Source organism: Thermobia domestica, chromosome 12 (genome assembly GCF_964235325.1).
Source record: "Thermobia domestica chromosome 12, izTheDome1.hap1.1, whole genome shotgun sequence".
Taxonomy (NCBI): domain Eukaryota; kingdom Metazoa; phylum Arthropoda; class Insecta; order Zygentoma; family Lepismatidae; genus Thermobia; species Thermobia domestica.
The window spans coordinates 211,197,176-211,215,086 of NC_137465.1; the positions used below are offsets into that span (position 1 = coordinate 211,197,176).

The following is a 17,911-nucleotide window of genomic DNA, read 5'->3' on the forward strand; positions in this document are numbered from 1 at the left end:
TCAACCTAGACTCTCAACCCAAATTCAGAAGCTCGTGAACAATGTCCTTGACTCCTAGACTTCACGGCTACCGAGGTTGGCAATCAACTACTTTTTTAGTATTCAGATATAAACCGCCTATCATTCATGTTTATACACAGTGTTGCTACAATAATAATAATAATAATAATAATAATAATAATAATAATAATAATAATAATAATAATAATAATAATAATAATAATAATAATAATAATAATAACAATAATAATAATAGCGTAGTAATAGTCGTACGGAAAAATGAATTAATAAGATTTTTTCATATATTCAAAGTTTCGGATCTAAAAGTAACGCGTTACTTTCGAAGTAAAGTAACAGTTACTTTTTTGAGGCAAGTAACGCGTTAGTAACGCGTTACATTTTAAGAGAAAGTAAAGTAACTTGTAACGCGTTACATTTTTACAAGTAACTTACCCAACACTGGGCTAAACCACAATTTGCCGTTTTATCCAGTGTAAAGCAGAATTGAAGCCCATTTTATCCAGTGTAAACCTAAGCGTCAGGGGGCGGCTATAGCCCCGTAGCCCCTTGGATCCGCTCTTGTATATATATATGTATGTTTGTTTGTGTGTGTGTGTGTGTATGTGTGAACCGATTGTTACAAAAGTAGAATAACACCCTGTTTTTACCACATGAAAACTTAGATCCAACAAATCGCTAACAGATAGTATCATCAGCTTCTATCTGATGCAGTGGCGGATTTAGGCTGGGGTAAGGGGGCCTAGGCCCTCCCAGTTTTTCGAGTGACAAAAATAATTGAACCTATTATTTACAAATTTTTGAAAGTTTATGGTAAACTAATGACAGGCAGATAGCCAAGGGGGGTCCAGGGGGTTCGGCGTCCTCTTCCAGACCAGAAATGAAAAAAATAAGGAAGGATGAAACAAAAAGAGGCGAGAAAAAGAAGAATCAGCATTAAAAATAAAAATGTTATAGCAAGCTTTTGGTTATTCTTTGTAATGAGGAGATTTGTATTACTTGCAATACATGGTAGCGAATGAGCGGGATATCCTGGAAAAGTCCGGGAATTTGAAATTTCTAGAAAAGTTACGGAATGCTCAGAATTTCTGCTACTAGTCAGAGAAATTTCAAGGTTTCGAAAACAGTGCTGTTCTGTAATAGTGTGGACATTTTTTATCATAATTTTTCATCATCGCTTCTCTGCAGTATCAAATATGTTATTTCAGAAACAGTTTTCTACTGCTCCTTTAACCCGTCATTTGGAACAGACAGTAGCTGAGGAATAATGAAAACAAAAAGGTCATGTGGAAATAAGTTTCTGTTAAATATTTTACTAGACAATATTGGATATGTACTGTACTTCTTATAGTAGTGGATATGTACTTTTTACAATAGTTGAGGTTATAATGAAAAGAAATTTGTTATATTTGAATGAACAGAGGAAGGAACGCACATATTGTAAAATGTTTTTCATTACTTTTTTTATATTGTTTTACTCAAGAATTCTACATAGTTTGTTATTAAAATACTTACTAACATATCCTCATTTTATTGTCCTAACAAATTAATATATGTTGCCAGTAAAATAGTTTAGATGGATCGAGCTCCTGGGTCTTCAGTATTTCATGTCAACCTCCCCCCCCTTCATCATTACGAAATCCTGGTTAAACGAACCAATATATGTTGCCAGTAAAATAGTTTAGAATAATCGAGCCCTGGTGTGATGACCACAGTATTTCACGTCACGGATCCCCCTTTACGAAATCCTGGCTACGTGCCTGACTAATGACATACCTTCATAGTCAGGGTTATGACTGCCCCCCAGTTTTTACTTTCTAGATCCGTCACTGATGTGATGCTGTTACCTGTTAATGAAAGTTCATAGTTCTGAAGAAATTGACACTGGGCCTTATTGTGGATACACACCTTAGGCAACCTATTTTAGGCAACCATAAACAGGGCCGTCGCGTAGGCGGGGCGACCGGGGCGATTGCCCCGGGCTCCATGACCAGGAAGGACGCCGGGGAGACAAATCAACAAAATTTAAAGAATTCAGATTATGTTGGTAAATGAATTTTTAAAAAAACTAACGTTAAATCAGATATTTTAATAATGATCAGGCCACGGCTTAGTAAAATTTATTTATTTATTTCATAAGGACAGCATAAAAGGATTAATGCCCAGTTATAGTGTCGTGTAGATAATCTATCATACACTATTGTACGAACACAAATATACATCATTTAATTATGCAGAAGTTATTGTCTGACAATTGTTTTGAACTTGTTTTCGGACTTACTAAATACATCTAATACATGAAATCTTATCATTTCGTTACATGAAACACACATTCTCCACAGAGGAGACTTATGTAATATGTTAGTTCTTGGCTTTTCTACAATAGAATGTTTCAGTGTTTGCTGTTCTAATCTTAGCTGTTGGGACCTGTAATAACATTTCAGAAACTATTTCTGGACAATCTATTTTATCGTTTAATAATTTATGTAAGAACAACAGATCAAACATCCACCTCCTTTTTATCTAATGTTCGAAAAATAAAATTCGTTACCAAGTCTTCATAGAGGACATACTTTGGGTAGAAACCGGTTTTCTTGCATGCAAGCTTTTTTTTATATATATATATAAATATTAAACTGTATATATTTTATATTGCATCAGAGTATTTAGTGACATTTGGTATCTAAACACTATAACAGTATTCTAATTTTGACTTCACATACGAAAAATATAACCTTATAAATGTTGATTCTCTGTAGAAATCCTGCCCTATCCTATACTCGTTATTTCGTCAACGTATTGAGCAAAGGTTGATTTGCTATCAAATATAACTCTTAGATCTTTGATAGTATTTGGGGTAGACAAGAAAGTGCCACTTATTGTATAGGTAAAGTTAACTGGATTGTATTTCCTCGTGAAAGATACAGATTTACATTTGGACACATTGAATACTAATTTATTCTTATCACACCATATTTAAACTCTATAGATCCTATTGAAGTTTCACGCAGTCATCAATTGAACTTACTTTGGAGTATAATTTGAGATTGTCGGCAAAATCAAGAACTTGAGAAGTTTTAGTACACAGAGGAATATCATTAATAACAAGAAGAAACAAAAGGGAACATAGATTAGATCCTTGAGGGACTCCCGATAGAGTATTGAACTTGAAAATTACCTTTAATGTAAAACATCATCTAGGATTATTGAACTGGAACTCTCTCCAGCCCTCTGTGAGAAGATTTTTTTTTAATTCTTGGAATTTAATGTTTGTATAGTTATTTGTATATTCTATGCTATTACTATGTTGATATCAGTTCAAAATAAAGAAGAATAACACTCGATTTCAATAATTCAAAACCTGTTTTCATTAAATTTATATTTTAACTACAAAAGCCATTCACTTTAAATAATTGACATAATATTATCTTCCTTTATCTTACATTATGATCTTACATTCCATATTTAAATCTAGAAGTACATAATAAACTCTGGTTGTTTTCCATAACACACTGGGGGGGCTTGGAATACTCGCCCCGGGCGCTTACAACCCACGCGACGGCCCTGACCATAAATTTAGAAAATTTACAGAAGAAATATTTATTTCCGAAGAGCAGGACCGGATCTAGGCGCCAGGTAAAGAGAGCGCCAAACTGGAAAATGAATTTTGTTTTAAATGTGAATATTTATTAGACAAAATGTTATGATGAAAAAATCCAAATAACTTCAAATTATTGTACAGACTGATACAGATAAAATACATAAAAACGACAATAAAGTTTAATCTTTGCGTGGTTTTCTGTAAAAGAAATCTTTACAATTGAAATGAACTCTGCATGAATTGGCGCCAATGTCTCATTCTCAAGTAAATCTAGTTTGTGGAAAATTTCCCGGTGCGCAAGGAGATTTAGGAAAAAAATCTAAAGAGGGGGGAAAAGGGAGATTTTACGAATATGAGACAAAAATGTAGGGAATTTAGCTTTTCAATAGATGTTACATTAAACACTACAGAAGTACAACTAATGAGAGCCGGATTCTTTCCACAATTCCACCATATGCACAATACAAATATTGTATAACAAACTCTTAATTCCTCTCCCAACAACCCTTCTGCGGCTTTGCTAAATATGTCTTTGAAAAGGGGATGGATCAACAAACAAAAGGAAGTCAACTGCACGTGTTGCTTATGGATTGGGTGGCATTATCACAGTAGAAAGAAATGTTTTCAAGAGTGCTTCGCCTTGTAATAAACTGTGTCCGCCATAGTTCTTCGGTTCAATAACCACAGTTAAGGGGTGAGAAAGGTCAGCGTAAATGAAATGTACATTATTCGAAGTTCAAGCTTTTGTTGTCCATTGGTCCAGGGAAGGGGGCAAATACTAGGGAAAGAAGGGCGGTACAAATGGAATTTTTGATCATTTCTGAGGGAAATTTTAACTTAATTTCCTAATATCAGTGACACAATCGCTGCCCACTGCTTAATGCTCACTTCGTTAATGTCTATTAGTCCATTTGTCATTCGTCAACATTTTCGTTTCTACCCTTTGTCGTTTTTTTGTTTTTTTAATTTATACTAATGTGTGTTTTCACTTTTCAATAGTACTTTGTTTTTCATGTAATTATAATGGCCAACGATATATCCGTAGAGTGGTTTATGGGGAACTGAAAAATCTTTCCCATGTTATTTATATTGGACGTCTTCTACACCCCAAAGTATTTAGGCACTTCCGGCAGGATTAGAATGATGAAATTTGGCATGATTGTAGCCTTCCAGGACTAACCGACAAGAAAATTGCCAAAAGTGAATATTTTTCATTTTTTAGGGGTCTAAAGGGGGATGAAGAAATTCCCATGCCATTTAAATGGGTGTTTTCTTAGGATTGAAAATCTTATCTTTTAGATAGTTGAAATAGGAAAAGAAATGATAGAATTGTGGGTTCAAGAGGTGCGAGGCCGTAGGCCAGCAAAGACAGTGTGTGGGGGCAAAGCCCCCAGATGGGCAGATTCAGGAAATATGAACAGCAAGTTCACGAAATTCACTGTTGGTGCAAAGGCCGATATATAAGAAATGCGAGACCGTAGGCCGAGCGTATTCGGGGTCTGGGGCGAAGCCTCCAGCTAACCAAGCTCAGTATATATTGTAACATGTGAGCATTTTCTCTGAAAAGAAAGCTACGAAACTTGAAAGAAGATGAGAGGCAAGCGAAGGCTTTAAAAAAGTTTTTTTGAACTTCCGAACAAAAAGCATTTGCAAGTCGAGAAACTTCTGAAACTGTTAGAATTTATTTTATTTGATTGCTGTAATTTAATTGCTGAATTAAAACGGAATGGATACGGCCTCTTCGGTAATGGATCTGAGTTAAATTTATTTCAAAATTTGTTTGAATACAATTACTTTTCACCCAGTATATGCGTATATAACTCGAAATGGTAATTAGAATTGAAATCGAAAATGTAATTGAAAAGTCATTAGGATTATAAGTAACACTTTTTTCGGAACTCTCATTCTCAATCAAAGCAGGGTATACATACACTCGTTGTATTATAACATTGTAACAAATCCATTAGCAACCCATTCTCGTATTAAATTTAGATGGAGCGATATTTTTAAACATTTAGTAGAAGTGGTCGAAGTGAGACGGTATGCGTTGGTATGTCATACCACCTCTGGTTTTTCAGTTATGAAGGCATACCACCTCTGGTTTTCAGTGATCCAGACATACCGTCACTGGGGGATATACCTTTAATAAATCCATTTTTATACATAGTAATCGAAGAATAACTTTGCAAGTAGAAAGATTTTATTCCTTATGTAGAAATAACTTCCAAGTCGACAACAACGACATTTTTGTTATCTTTTTCCTAAATTTTGTTTCCTAATGAGGTGTCTTCAAAGAAGTTTATCTAATTTATATTTTGATGTGTCATATTGAATTTGGTTCTTTCGTATGTATGTGTGTGTGGTGTCTTCTTGCCCTAATGCATATAAAAGTTGCGTTTTGAGCATGGACGCATTTAGAGGTTGTCTGCTGTGCGGGATGGATCTTACGGGGGTTTCGAATACCCCTCAGTCGAGTAGGGTTCTGAGAGTTTTTCCACATGAAATTGTTAATATACGAGGGTCATTTAACTCGAACTGGCAACACTGCTACGGTTGGAATGTCGTGTGGGCAAGAGACAAATGACAAACGTAGTGTGTTCCGAGACGACCCGCTCGGGAGAGTAATACTCCCGGAAGTACGTTTTTCCGCGCGCTACTCTAGCCAGCTGTTTTACGCGCTATCCTAGCCAGTTGTTTTAAGTTGGTCACAAAATTTATATCATGAAGTACAAGGGGAACAAAACGAGCCCTATATCATGAAGTACAAGAGTATAAGTACTACAACTACTTATCTACACAAAAATAAATAAATCATTTTTCTAAGTATTATTTTCATATTATTTTAATTTAATAAGTGTTATAAAAATTTAACAAATGTAAAAAAAACTTTCCTCAGGCCGGGTTCGAACTCGCGCCGAAAGAGACTTTTATTACTAGCGTATAGCGCTAGCTTACTCCGCCACGAAGGCCGACAGCAGCAAGCGTTTGTTTTCTGATATTTTAATGCAACGTGGCAAGAAGTGGATAACGCCAACCAATCAGAACTGTGTTTCTCGTTTCTACTTCCGGGAGCATTACTCTCCCGAGCTAGTCCTGTTCCGAGGATGTGTACGAGTCAGTTCAACTTTTCTGCGGTCCCATATTACGGTGTGTGTTGCGAGTAGACATTGTTAAAGTGATTGTTGTGTGAAATACCGATAAAATGTTCACGCGTGCAGAACAACGTGTGTTTATGAAATTCCAGGTGGCACGAGGGCATAATGCCAGGACGATTCACAGAGGAATAGTAGAGGCCTGTGGTGAAGCTGCTCTACCGGATAATGGCGACATGGGTTGTAGCATTTCAGGCGGGATGACAGTCGAAAGACAAAATGCACAGTGGAAGGCATATTCGAACGGCTACGCACGAATTCATCTTGCAAGACTACGGACACTGCTTGACGGCGATCGACGCTGGACTTATAGTGAATTGGCGCAGGAGCTGAACATTTCTTCCGGATCAACGTTTCGCATGCTAACACAAGATCCTGACTTGCGGAAAATTGCGGTCGGATAGGTACCCCATACTCTGACTGAGGTTCAAAAGTTGCATGGGTCGGAATGTGCGCGCATACACATTCAACATTACAATGAGGAAGGTAATTACTTCTTGCACCGCATTATTGCAAGTGATTAAACGTGGAAAAGATCCTACGAGCCTGAATTGAAACGTCAGTCGAGTGAATGGCACCACCCAGAATCTGCACGACCGAAAAAGCTTAGACAAGAGCCAGCAAACTTGAAGATGGTGATGATAATGTCATACAACCACGAAGGCATTATCCTGTCACATCAAGTTCCAGCGGGCGTTACCGTCAGTGCTGTGTACTATGCTTCATACCTCAGTCACCATTTGCGACCAGCATTGCGGCGCAAACGTCCACACCTTCTGGAGTCTGGACCAATTCTCCTACACGACAATGCCAGATGCCATACAGCCAATTCAGTACAGACTCTGTTACGACGATAGAGGTGAGAGGTACTGGAGCACCCGCCAGACTCCCCGGATATGAGCACCTGCAATTTTGATCTTTTCCCAAAAATAAAAGAACCTCTCAGGGGTAAACGTTTCCGAGACATTCTCAGCATTGTTCGTGCCTTAGGCCGTACTGTCAACACCCTCTCACAAAGTGGGGCTTTGACAGGTATTCAACGGTTACTAGACATCTGGTCAAGGGTTCAACAGGCTGGCGGAGACTACATCGAAGGACTGTAAGCTTCTTGAGGTGAGTGATTCACTACATTCCATTTCGCAACTATGTTGCCACTTCGAGTTAAATAACCCTCGTAAAAAGCTGCCTTTTGAGCATTTTCGTGTATAATTCTCTATAATACAACTAAAGTTGTTGGCGTAGGATCAAAATGTCTGCACCTCCGCCTACCCCGTAACTAAAGAGAAGCTCTGCAGTGGTTTTCAGTCATGATTTAAATAGAAATGCGATCTTTTAGGCAACATACCATCACTGTATTTCAACATTTAGATAGCCGGTAATGTCGAGTCAAAATAGTAATAAAACATACTGCCTCTGATTTTTTCCACTTCGAACACTGTTTAGTAATAGTTCTAATGCAAAGTAGAGTTTTAATTATTAGTTACTTGTGTTCAGGGATGCACCAATGGAGGTCGCCCGAGAGTCTGGATTCCCCACAACTTTTAATTTTTGAAAAATTAGCACAATTTCAGGGAGCAAATACACAAAATTATTTGCATTTTGTAGATTACTCCGAAAAATCTTCGGATCCAATAAGGTAGCTTAGGTGCGCTACTGTTTGTGTTTACATTATGTTACTCATTTCCTGGTTTCAAATGTCTATGTTGGAAAGAAACATGAAAGGATTGAATTCTTTTATAGGCCTAAGGAACCATGAAAAGATAATAGATGCAATAATAAGAGATTTTGCCAAATTGAGCCAGAAAACTCTTTCTAATATGATCTTTTCAGTAACAAAGGAAATGAGAAATTAAGCTAATTATCATGATCGTATCACTAGAAAAGACTATCTAAACATGCTTTTAATGAAACATAAGAGCATACATATTTCTCAAAATCAAACCAGTGTTAATGCTAGACTTAAAGTTCATGAGATTTGTCCTGTTTTGACTGTACTTTATTATGTTTCAATTGTACTTGTCAAAATACAATTTATCTTAGTTGTGTCTTGTGCTTATTTAATTTTAAAAAATGCTATTATTAAAGTTGGAACTAAGTTCAGTATTCATCTAAAGTCTGTTATAATTTAGCCATTTTCGTTAATATTCACAGGGAGACTACATATTGAAGAAATTTGAAATTGTAACCATTACCGTACTTGAAGAATTTTTGGCAATTATAAATGTCTACTTGTTATTATCATTTAGATGGGGGCCCCTAAATATTGCTTTACAGGTAAGAAATGTTTATTTTAGAACCGGCCCTGCCGAAGAGGAATGTGCAAATAATCAAAATATATGGGAATCTTATCTCTTCATATGTATAATAATGTTCCAAAATGAAATCCAAAGTGTAGGCTTCTAATCAACTAATACCCCATAGGAAAGCCATGATGAACTGAACTTGTGTATCTACTTTGTTAAGACATGATTCTTCATGATAGAAGCATTCAAAAGCTGTTTGACACTTGACATAGTAATTCAGTATTTTTTTCCTTTAGGAAAAATCAAGCTAAGAGAGAATTATTCTCTTTTACCTTGATTTCTCCTAATGAGCTTGAAAAACTCTAAGCAAAAGTCGTGGAATGAAGTACACTGCTTTTCGATATACATCGTTCTCGACATGAACTACGCAAATTAAAGACTTTCCCAGATTTTTGTGTACATTTTACAATCTATGGTTCCGTATAGTAAAACTGTGCGTTTTTTCAACTTTTTCCTTTCGTTAAGATCCAAAAGAATTTAGCGAGGATACGAAATGGGGCACTATGTCGACTAATGTAATCTGAAAGGCAAAACTTGCCTTCACACAGACCACAATGGAATAAGGCTGATAGTCCAAAAACTCCAGTCTGTAAAATTATCTGAGAAGCATGAAAAAGAAATATGTTCATTCGGGTCTGTTTACTCTTATCGTGTCGCCTGCTATGTAGGTGGCAATGGACTTCAGAATGGATTGTTTTTGTATTGACAGTGTTCTCTTAAGAATGTAACTTGTCAGTAACTTAAATTAACCTTCAGCATAATACAAATTCTGAGAAGTTCAAGAGCCATGCCTTTCAAATCGTATGTTGGTCAGACTTGTGCTATTTCTATCTTGGAATCGCCAGGTAGTATATTAAGCTATTATTGCACTGTTAAACTATATAGTTCGTGAATACGTAAAATTAATGTGGGGTCAAATTTACAGTTACGCTTGGGCTGCGTATCGATAAGTAGGACCGCCTTAAAAGGATATAGTAGAATAGGGTAGGAATAAGTAGGGTCGGGGTATCTTAGAGAAGTTTGGACCCATTTTAAAACTAAACTAATAAGATTACTCGTGTCGCCGTGGATACTAACTGGAGTGGGCATTGTAAAGTTTACCCCAAGTTTGTTTCACCGAAAAGGTGTAGATTTATTGTACGGATCCATACATACATTCATTGAATCCTATACATCTTTTTCACTAAATCGACTTTTTCTATCTTAAACGATTATTCCTGAGGTGTGAACTTGCATTCTTCTGCACATATTTATTTCAGGAGAGCTGCAATGTACTAACACGGTAAGAACTATTGTGCAAAATACTAACGAACTTGTGCTAAGTGGACACTCAAAAGCACGAATGCTATCTAACAGTCAGAGCAGGAGCGTAGCAAGGAGGCCCTAGTGGGGTATTTATTCCATAGTTGGTTGTCCCCCTAGTTTTTGGCCAAAAGCGTAATAAAAGTTACGAAAATGTGCAAATCATCTATTTTTAGTTTTATTTACTTCATCAAAGCTCAATACTTAATACACATAGTAATGCCGAGCGAACGGTAGTGAATGAAGGCGGGTTACCGGTACTAGCCAGGTTAATTATGATACCGTTACACTGGAAAGTAAACTTTTTCCACGTTTCTTTGCAGTTATTTCTTACCGCATTTTCTACAGTAAACCAGGACTTTAACTTACTTCTAACAGATTTTTCTGATTATCACTTTATTGTTTCACAAACTGTAATACTTTACCTCACATCCAGGGCTGCGTGTCTGTATACCTGCAGCAGTGTTTACAAAACAAATGCTCATTACATTCCCACAATCCTACCATGTAGTAACCTTGCGCCAAGAAGTTCCCTCCGCTTGCCAAATAGTTCCATGTTTAGAACCGTGTATACAATAATAATAAAATAAATAAACACAACTTTCGCTCTCCTTATATATTATCAAACACACAAACAAGCAAATTATTCCTGTAAATTTTCAAAATTTCTCTAGAAACGAAAGACCAACTTTGGAAATTAATCCCCTACTGGTAACAAGGGGGAGGGGGTCACCGAAGGTGGATATACATATAAACGAGGATAGCGCAAACCACTGTAAATGGCATAAAATCACTTACCTTACGCGTTAAATCATGTATTCTTACATTACTACAGACTTTATTGGTAATATTCTGGTATGTTTTTATTTCTAGCATATTTGTGTTAACAATAGTTCAGATGTACAGGAAGCAATATCTGCGGAACAATAAAACTAGAATCAAGAGGCATTGTCGATATGTTTCCATCCATATCTATAAATTTAGCTGCCCTTTGTCTTCAGAAATGACTCAGATTGCATAAACAGAATAGCCTTGAAAGTTAACCAAAATGTTAGAAGTATGCTTCCTTAATAGCTTCTTTAAATTTGAGGATCGCATCTATTGGCAATACGTTGAATTAGCCATTGAAAATCCCTTATCACCGGTGTTGGGGAATATAGTATTAAACCATTTCGAAACGAAAATTTTAGAAAATCCATAAAATGTTCTCGTTTTGCAGATGACACCATGGTGGTATCAAAAATTAAAAACAATTGGAAATTAAAGAGTATTGATACTAAGATAAAATTTACGATGGAAAAGGAGAGTAACAACTATAATTTTTTGGACGTTACTTTTTTTTTTTTTTTTTTTTCAGAAAATTCAATAAATCCCTATAGAAACCTCTAGGAAGTAATATATTCATAAGAAGGAATTCAAGACACTCGTGGCAGACAAAAGCTAGAGGGCTTTCAGATTGGTAACACTTCAGGAAGATTTTTCTATTTCCCGTGGGAGCTCCTGTGGTTCGGATTCCACGTTAATCAGTGGGTTCATGTCTCATATAGCCTCACTGCTGAAAGGGACGTTAAACCCAAAATCGGCTCAACTTCAGGAAGATTTCGATGAAGAATTAAATAGAATATCAAATCTAGGATCTATTAGTGAGTACTAACTCTATGTCATATGGGGGGGGGGCGGTGGCTCAGTGATAGAGCGTTCACCTCCGGTGCTTGGGGTCCCTGGTTCGATCCCCGCTCGCGCCATGTGGACTTTGTGGTGAACGAACACCGTGCTCGTGGGTTTTCTCGGAGTTCTCCTGTTTCCTCCCACTTTCTTCATTTCACTCATTTCTCAATATCACCGTCTCCTTTAGCCTAGCCGGCATAATCGTGGGACGTTAAACTTAAAGATTTCATTTCATTTCTATGGCCTATGGAACCCGGAGGTTCAATGCCGCATTCACAAAAGCTAAGCCAATTGGATCCAGTTTCTATTTGTATTCCTATCTCTGCGAGATCCATCTTAATATTGTCCTCCCATCTGCGCCTAGCTCTTCCTAATGATCGTTTTCCGATTGGTCTTCCAGTCAAGACTTTGAAAGCGTTTCTACTTTCTTCCATTCTATCTACATGACCTGCCCACCTTAACCTTCTGGACTTGATGACCCTAACAATGTTGGGTAAACCGTATAAATTATGTAGTTCCTCGTTATGAAGTTTCCGCCATTCCCCATTCCCGTTCCTCTTGGGTCCGAATATTCGTCTCAGGATCTTGTTCTCAAATACTTTCAGTCTATGTTCTTCCCTCAGAATAAGAGACCATGTTTCGCAACTATACAGAACAACAGGCATGATTATCGTTTTATATATTTTAAACTCCAAATTCCTCGAAAAATTCGCGACAAGAGATTTTGAACCGAATAGTAACACGAATTCCCTGCTTTTAGTCAACATTCAATTTCTTCGTGAATATGCTTTTCGTCTGCTAGTTCCGTTATAATGGAAGCGTGAAAACAATTAAAAGCTACTATATTTTTAAGACGTGGGAAAATGAGTCTGAAAAAATTCATAATCAAGATGTTCTCCCGTAGGTCTCATTTCCATTGCATCCAGCAATATCTCACAACCTAAAGAGCATAGCTAAAACACACAATCTTAAAGTTAGTACATGGAAAACACTTTTAAGTTAGTACAAACTTTATTTCGTAGACAAAACAACCTAAGTGATATATATATTGGGCTTATTGAACTTGTGATGCTTCCTATGTTCGAATGACTAAAAGAAATATTGACATTAGATTAAAGGAACACATTAGCGAGTCGCTCGAGAATAAGGAAGCTATTTCGAGCCTATCAAAACATCTTCAAGTACAAAACACTCAGTACAAAAGGTATAAATGTTGCATCAGGCCACCGACAACTTTGAAAGAACGAATATCAAGCTTATTAGGACAAAAAATATCCATTTTTGAGGGTTGAAGAAGGAAACCGTGAGAGAGACTGGGATACTTTCATTACAAACTACATCAATAAAAACAAAAATGAAGACTGTAAATATATTATTATGTATTCATAAGATTTACAGGATTAGGATTGAGTTTGTTCAATAATTAGCAACAGTGTTTAATATAACAACATTATACAAATCGAAGCAATGAAAGTATTGCAAACAGTTTAAGTCCAGATTACTAACAAACTCTTGCGCCGTGTAGGTCTACATATACATTCAGAAACACACGTCTCGATCGACTAACTGATCCTGATGTTCAATCCAACTCGCCCTTTTCCTCCTCTCTTTGTGGAAAACAGTCTGTGTGACGTATCATACTCTTTTTATTCAGACGGGAAAAAACAGGAACCATGTTTTTTGTAGGTCTAAAACCATCTCTTTCATTCGTTTGTTCTGAAGCACGTTTTTAGTCTGAATAAAAAGTGTCACAAAATGCTCCCATAGTTTCATAAACGCCTTTATTTGCATTCTTTCCCTTCTTCAAAGACTGCATATCACATGAAGCAAGGAAGACGCTTCTTGTGAAATCTATGGAAATTGACCCAAAGTCTGTAATGCAGCGCAGAGCTCTAAAACTACTGACAGAAATGGGTGTTATTCAGTGATTAATTTCATTTTGTTTCCCAGTAATTGCAAGCAAATATTCCAGGGGCATCATTAGGGCAGGACAGGAGGGTGTATCCCCCCTTACTTGAGTTTGATAAGGGGGCGCGGTGGCTCAGTGGTAGAGCGTTCACCTCTGGTGCTTGGGGTCCCGGGTTCGATCCCAGCCCCCGCCAAGTGAACTTTGTGGTGGACAAACACCGTGCTCGTGGGTTTTCTCGGGGTTCTCCCGTTTCCTCCCACTTTCTTCATTCCACCATTTCACTCATCTCTCATAATCACCGTCTCCTTTAGCCTAACCGGCATAAGCGTGGGACGTAAAACTCAAAGATTTCATTTTTGAGTTTGATAAACACATTGTTTGATCAAATGTATAGTAGAACACTGATATAAAAAGGGAAAGTCTTATGTCGACACAGAACCCCCCGAACAAAATCTACAATGATGGTGCTTTTAGCAACAAACCTAGAGAGTTATTGTTAGAGCACTTACATTTGGTTTTAAGGGTCGAAGGTTTAATCGCAAACCATGTGCGTTCATAGTGGACGACATTGAGAGAGAGACTAAATATGGAGACAGAGGGGGATAATTTACATATACAAATTTAGAAGTAGAAAAAAAGTGATCGGACAGCATCCATATTGTGACGAAATTTGTGATTTTGTAAAACATAAGAAGGGAAGTTTCCGAACTGCTAGGTTCCCATCAGGCAATTGTCGAATTAAGGTGGAGAACTCTTTTTAGAGCATCAGATGATTACGAAGGGAAAGAAAGATCGTAAGACCTCCGGAATTAATTTTAAAAAATCTTCAGCGTCCGAGACGGGTTTCGAGCCACGAACCTCTTAGCTATCGAACCATGACTTTATCTATTCAGCCACGGAGAACTCTACGCAGTCCTTCATGTACTCCTCCTTTAAGCTACGTTGAGAGACTAAAAAAATGGAATATTATAAAAGTTGACTTAGTGGGTACGCCGGTTACATTGAACGTACACCTCTTGTAGCTTAGTGACAGCGTGCATAATGAACTTCCCCTTGTTCAGTAACACATTTTAAGGCAGGAAAAGTTTGTTACTACTGTGTTAATTAAGTTATATTTGGTAGAACTGTTTGATAAATTAGTGTCAAATACTCAGATATAAATCACCTTGGCAGTGCAATTAAGTGCAGCCTACAGTAGCAATCGTAGTTGGCTGCCAACATTTTATAGACTGCATCTCCCCGTAATCATAAGACTAGGCAAAACTTGTTCAAAAACAACAAATGAACATACTTCAAAACTTATTAAGTAATTCAGCGAATGTAGTAAAAAATGTACAATTGAATATGGTGTCATCAGTTACGCTAAATGTGAAATAAACTACACTTCAAAAGTAATACAAAATAAACAAATGAAGCGTATGATAAATAAACTTAGTAATTAACAATTTGATTAATATCTTCGACAATTGAAGAAACGATTATTAAATTTAAAAATATATCGGATAGCCTCTAAAGTACTGTACGCGTGGATCACGGAGAGATGTCGATAAAGTACTTGGCCGCCAACTACGATTACCACAGTACGCTGCACCTAACTGCATTGCCAATTAGGATTAGTGCACTATTATAGTATATGAAGAGTTTGTATATGTTTTTCACACTACTATTTGTTACAACAAAAATATGTGAAGGGCAGCATAGAGGAGATTCTTAAGTCATAGCCCAATAGCCATGATAAAGAGTACCCATGGGAAGTACTCGAAATATCGGCTAAAATACATGAAAAAAAGAACATTATTCAGGTTAGTTGTTGTTATATGTCCAAAATGTTTATTTCGTTATTGTTCTGTATTTCCGTACTAAAACTTTTCATTATTATATATACGCATTGTTTCCATCTAAGTGATATTAATGCTTAATTGATGATACGTGATTTTACTTACAGAGGTGACAAAGGAATATATCAGACAAAAGGTATGGACGTACTTGGAACAAGAGAACATTGCCAATTTCCCTCGGCCTGTCTACAACCGAATCCCAAATTTCAAAGGTGCGTCAGAGGCTGCCTATCAGTTAGCTCCTTTGGATATATTCAAAGCGGCGAAAACTGTGAAAGTAAATCCTGACAAACCACAAGAAACAGTTAGGCTGCTTACTTTAGAGGTTAAGTTTTGTTTTTGTTATTGATTAGTTCTACATTATTAGGGAGTAAGGATTATTTTCAGTAGTGATGCTGTGCTCAGTATAAGGGAGCAGGAGAAATTTTAAAAAAAGACATTTTTATCCTCAACTAATAGCATTAACACTTTATGCTTGAAAGCGAAGCCACGCCATGTTTGATTAAAATGTTATATACAGTGTGTTTCAAAACACCACCGATAATATTTGGGAGGTGATCCCTGACACCAAGATAAGACAAAAAGTATAGACCAACCTGGGTGCACAAATGATTCCTTTCGGAGTTATAGGCTGCCGAAATCGAAAAAATGAACTTCAAAGGAGCTCCAATACTATGGGATCTACCATAGTCGGGTCAACACTTCACTTAGGAACTAGTATGCGCCCTATCCAAATATGTGTTTCAGAATCCTATGGTACTTCGCAACAATTTTTATAGAGGTAGTTGATGAGTACTTCAAATTATATGCCCGTAGCTAAACTCCCTCTATAAAAATTGTTGCGGAAGTACCACAGGATTCTGAAACTTGGATATTTGCATAGGGCACATACTAGTTCCTAAGTGAAGTCTTGACCCGACTTCGGTAGGTCCCATAGTTTTGGAGGTATGGACCTTTAAAGTTCATTTTTTCATCTTTTCGGTAGCCTATAACTCCGATAGGAAGCATTTGTGCACCCAAGTTGGTCTATACTTTTTGCCTTATCTTGGTATCAGGAATCACCTCCCAAATGTTGTTGGTGTTGTTCTGAAACACCCTGTATACATCTGATGAAAATACAATTTACTTGCTTAGTAACTAACAAGTAGAGTAACTTTAATTTCTGATGACAATGCTGTATTTTATAAGATAGGCTCTTTGAGGGATTGATATAATTAAGGAAGACATGCTGCACTATATCATGAGATGAGTTATGTATATAAACTCTTTGTTTTTGAAACTCTGTGGATCTCCCTTAGCCTAACAGTCATAATCGTGGGACGTTAAACAAAGATTTCATTTTATATGGGATTATGTATTTATAATTAATTAACAAGACAAACTCGATACCGACGTGACATAAGCGGTCTTTTGGAATCATATTCAATTACGAACGGGGATGATTGTGGTCCCAAACTGAGAAATAACCCCAGGTATCCGTGTACTTCATTTCCTAACTCTTTTTTTGTGTTTGTCAAGTATAGGAATGATTAATTATAACTATATCGTTTACGGTGCTAGTACGTTACAGAGGAACTAAGTTGATAGAATAACTTATTTTAAAGAAGTTTTCTTAAAGAACTAGAATATTACTTTCCATTTCTCATTAATTAATTTATCGGATTTCATGTTGATGTTCCGGAGATTACAGTGGCTCAGTGGTATAGCGCTTACCTTTCGGTGCATGGAGCCCTTGATTCGATTCCCAGCCAAGTAAGTTTATGTTGGATAACGTCATGTCCATGGGTTTTGTCAGAGTACACCTGTTTCCTTCCATCATCATTCACTTGCCTTAATTATCCGTCTCCCTTAGCCTAAAGGTCATAATCCTGGGAGGTTAAACTGAAAGATTTCATTTTCGTGTTAATGTTCCTTGTCATCTCCCAAGCTGGGTGGACGTTTTTGTACTCCAAGTGATTTCTTTCTCAATTGGCAGCTTTTATTTCACACTGGGTGTTTTTGCACTCCAAGTCATTTCTTTCTCAGTTGACACCTTTTACTTCGCACTGGGTGTTTTTGCACTCCAAGTGATTTCTTTCTCAGTTGACATCTTTTACTTCACACTGGGTGTTTTTGCACTC

The 17,911-nt window shown here is 36.9% G+C and overlaps 1 protein-coding gene across 2 annotated transcripts in view; it reads left to right on the forward strand.

Moving 5' to 3' along the window:
- The first annotated feature begins 9,593 nt into the window (after window positions 1-9,593).
- The window catches only part of lost (methenyltetrahydrofolate synthase domain-containing protein lost), a 28,859-nt gene continuing 20,541 nt past the window's right edge, over window positions 9,594-17,911 (forward strand). Inside the window, exons 1-2 of one of the 2 annotated variants that reach the window (XM_081734713.1) lie at window positions 9,594-9,919; window positions 15,899-16,003. In XM_081734713.1, coding sequence (XP_081590839.1) covers window positions 9,862-9,919; window positions 15,899-16,003 — 163 coding nt within the window. In that variant the 5' untranslated portion in view covers window positions 9,594-9,861. Of the gene's footprint in view, window positions 9,920-15,898; window positions 16,117-17,911 lie in introns of both variants that reach the window. The other variant, XM_081734712.1, reaches the window with a different exon arrangement.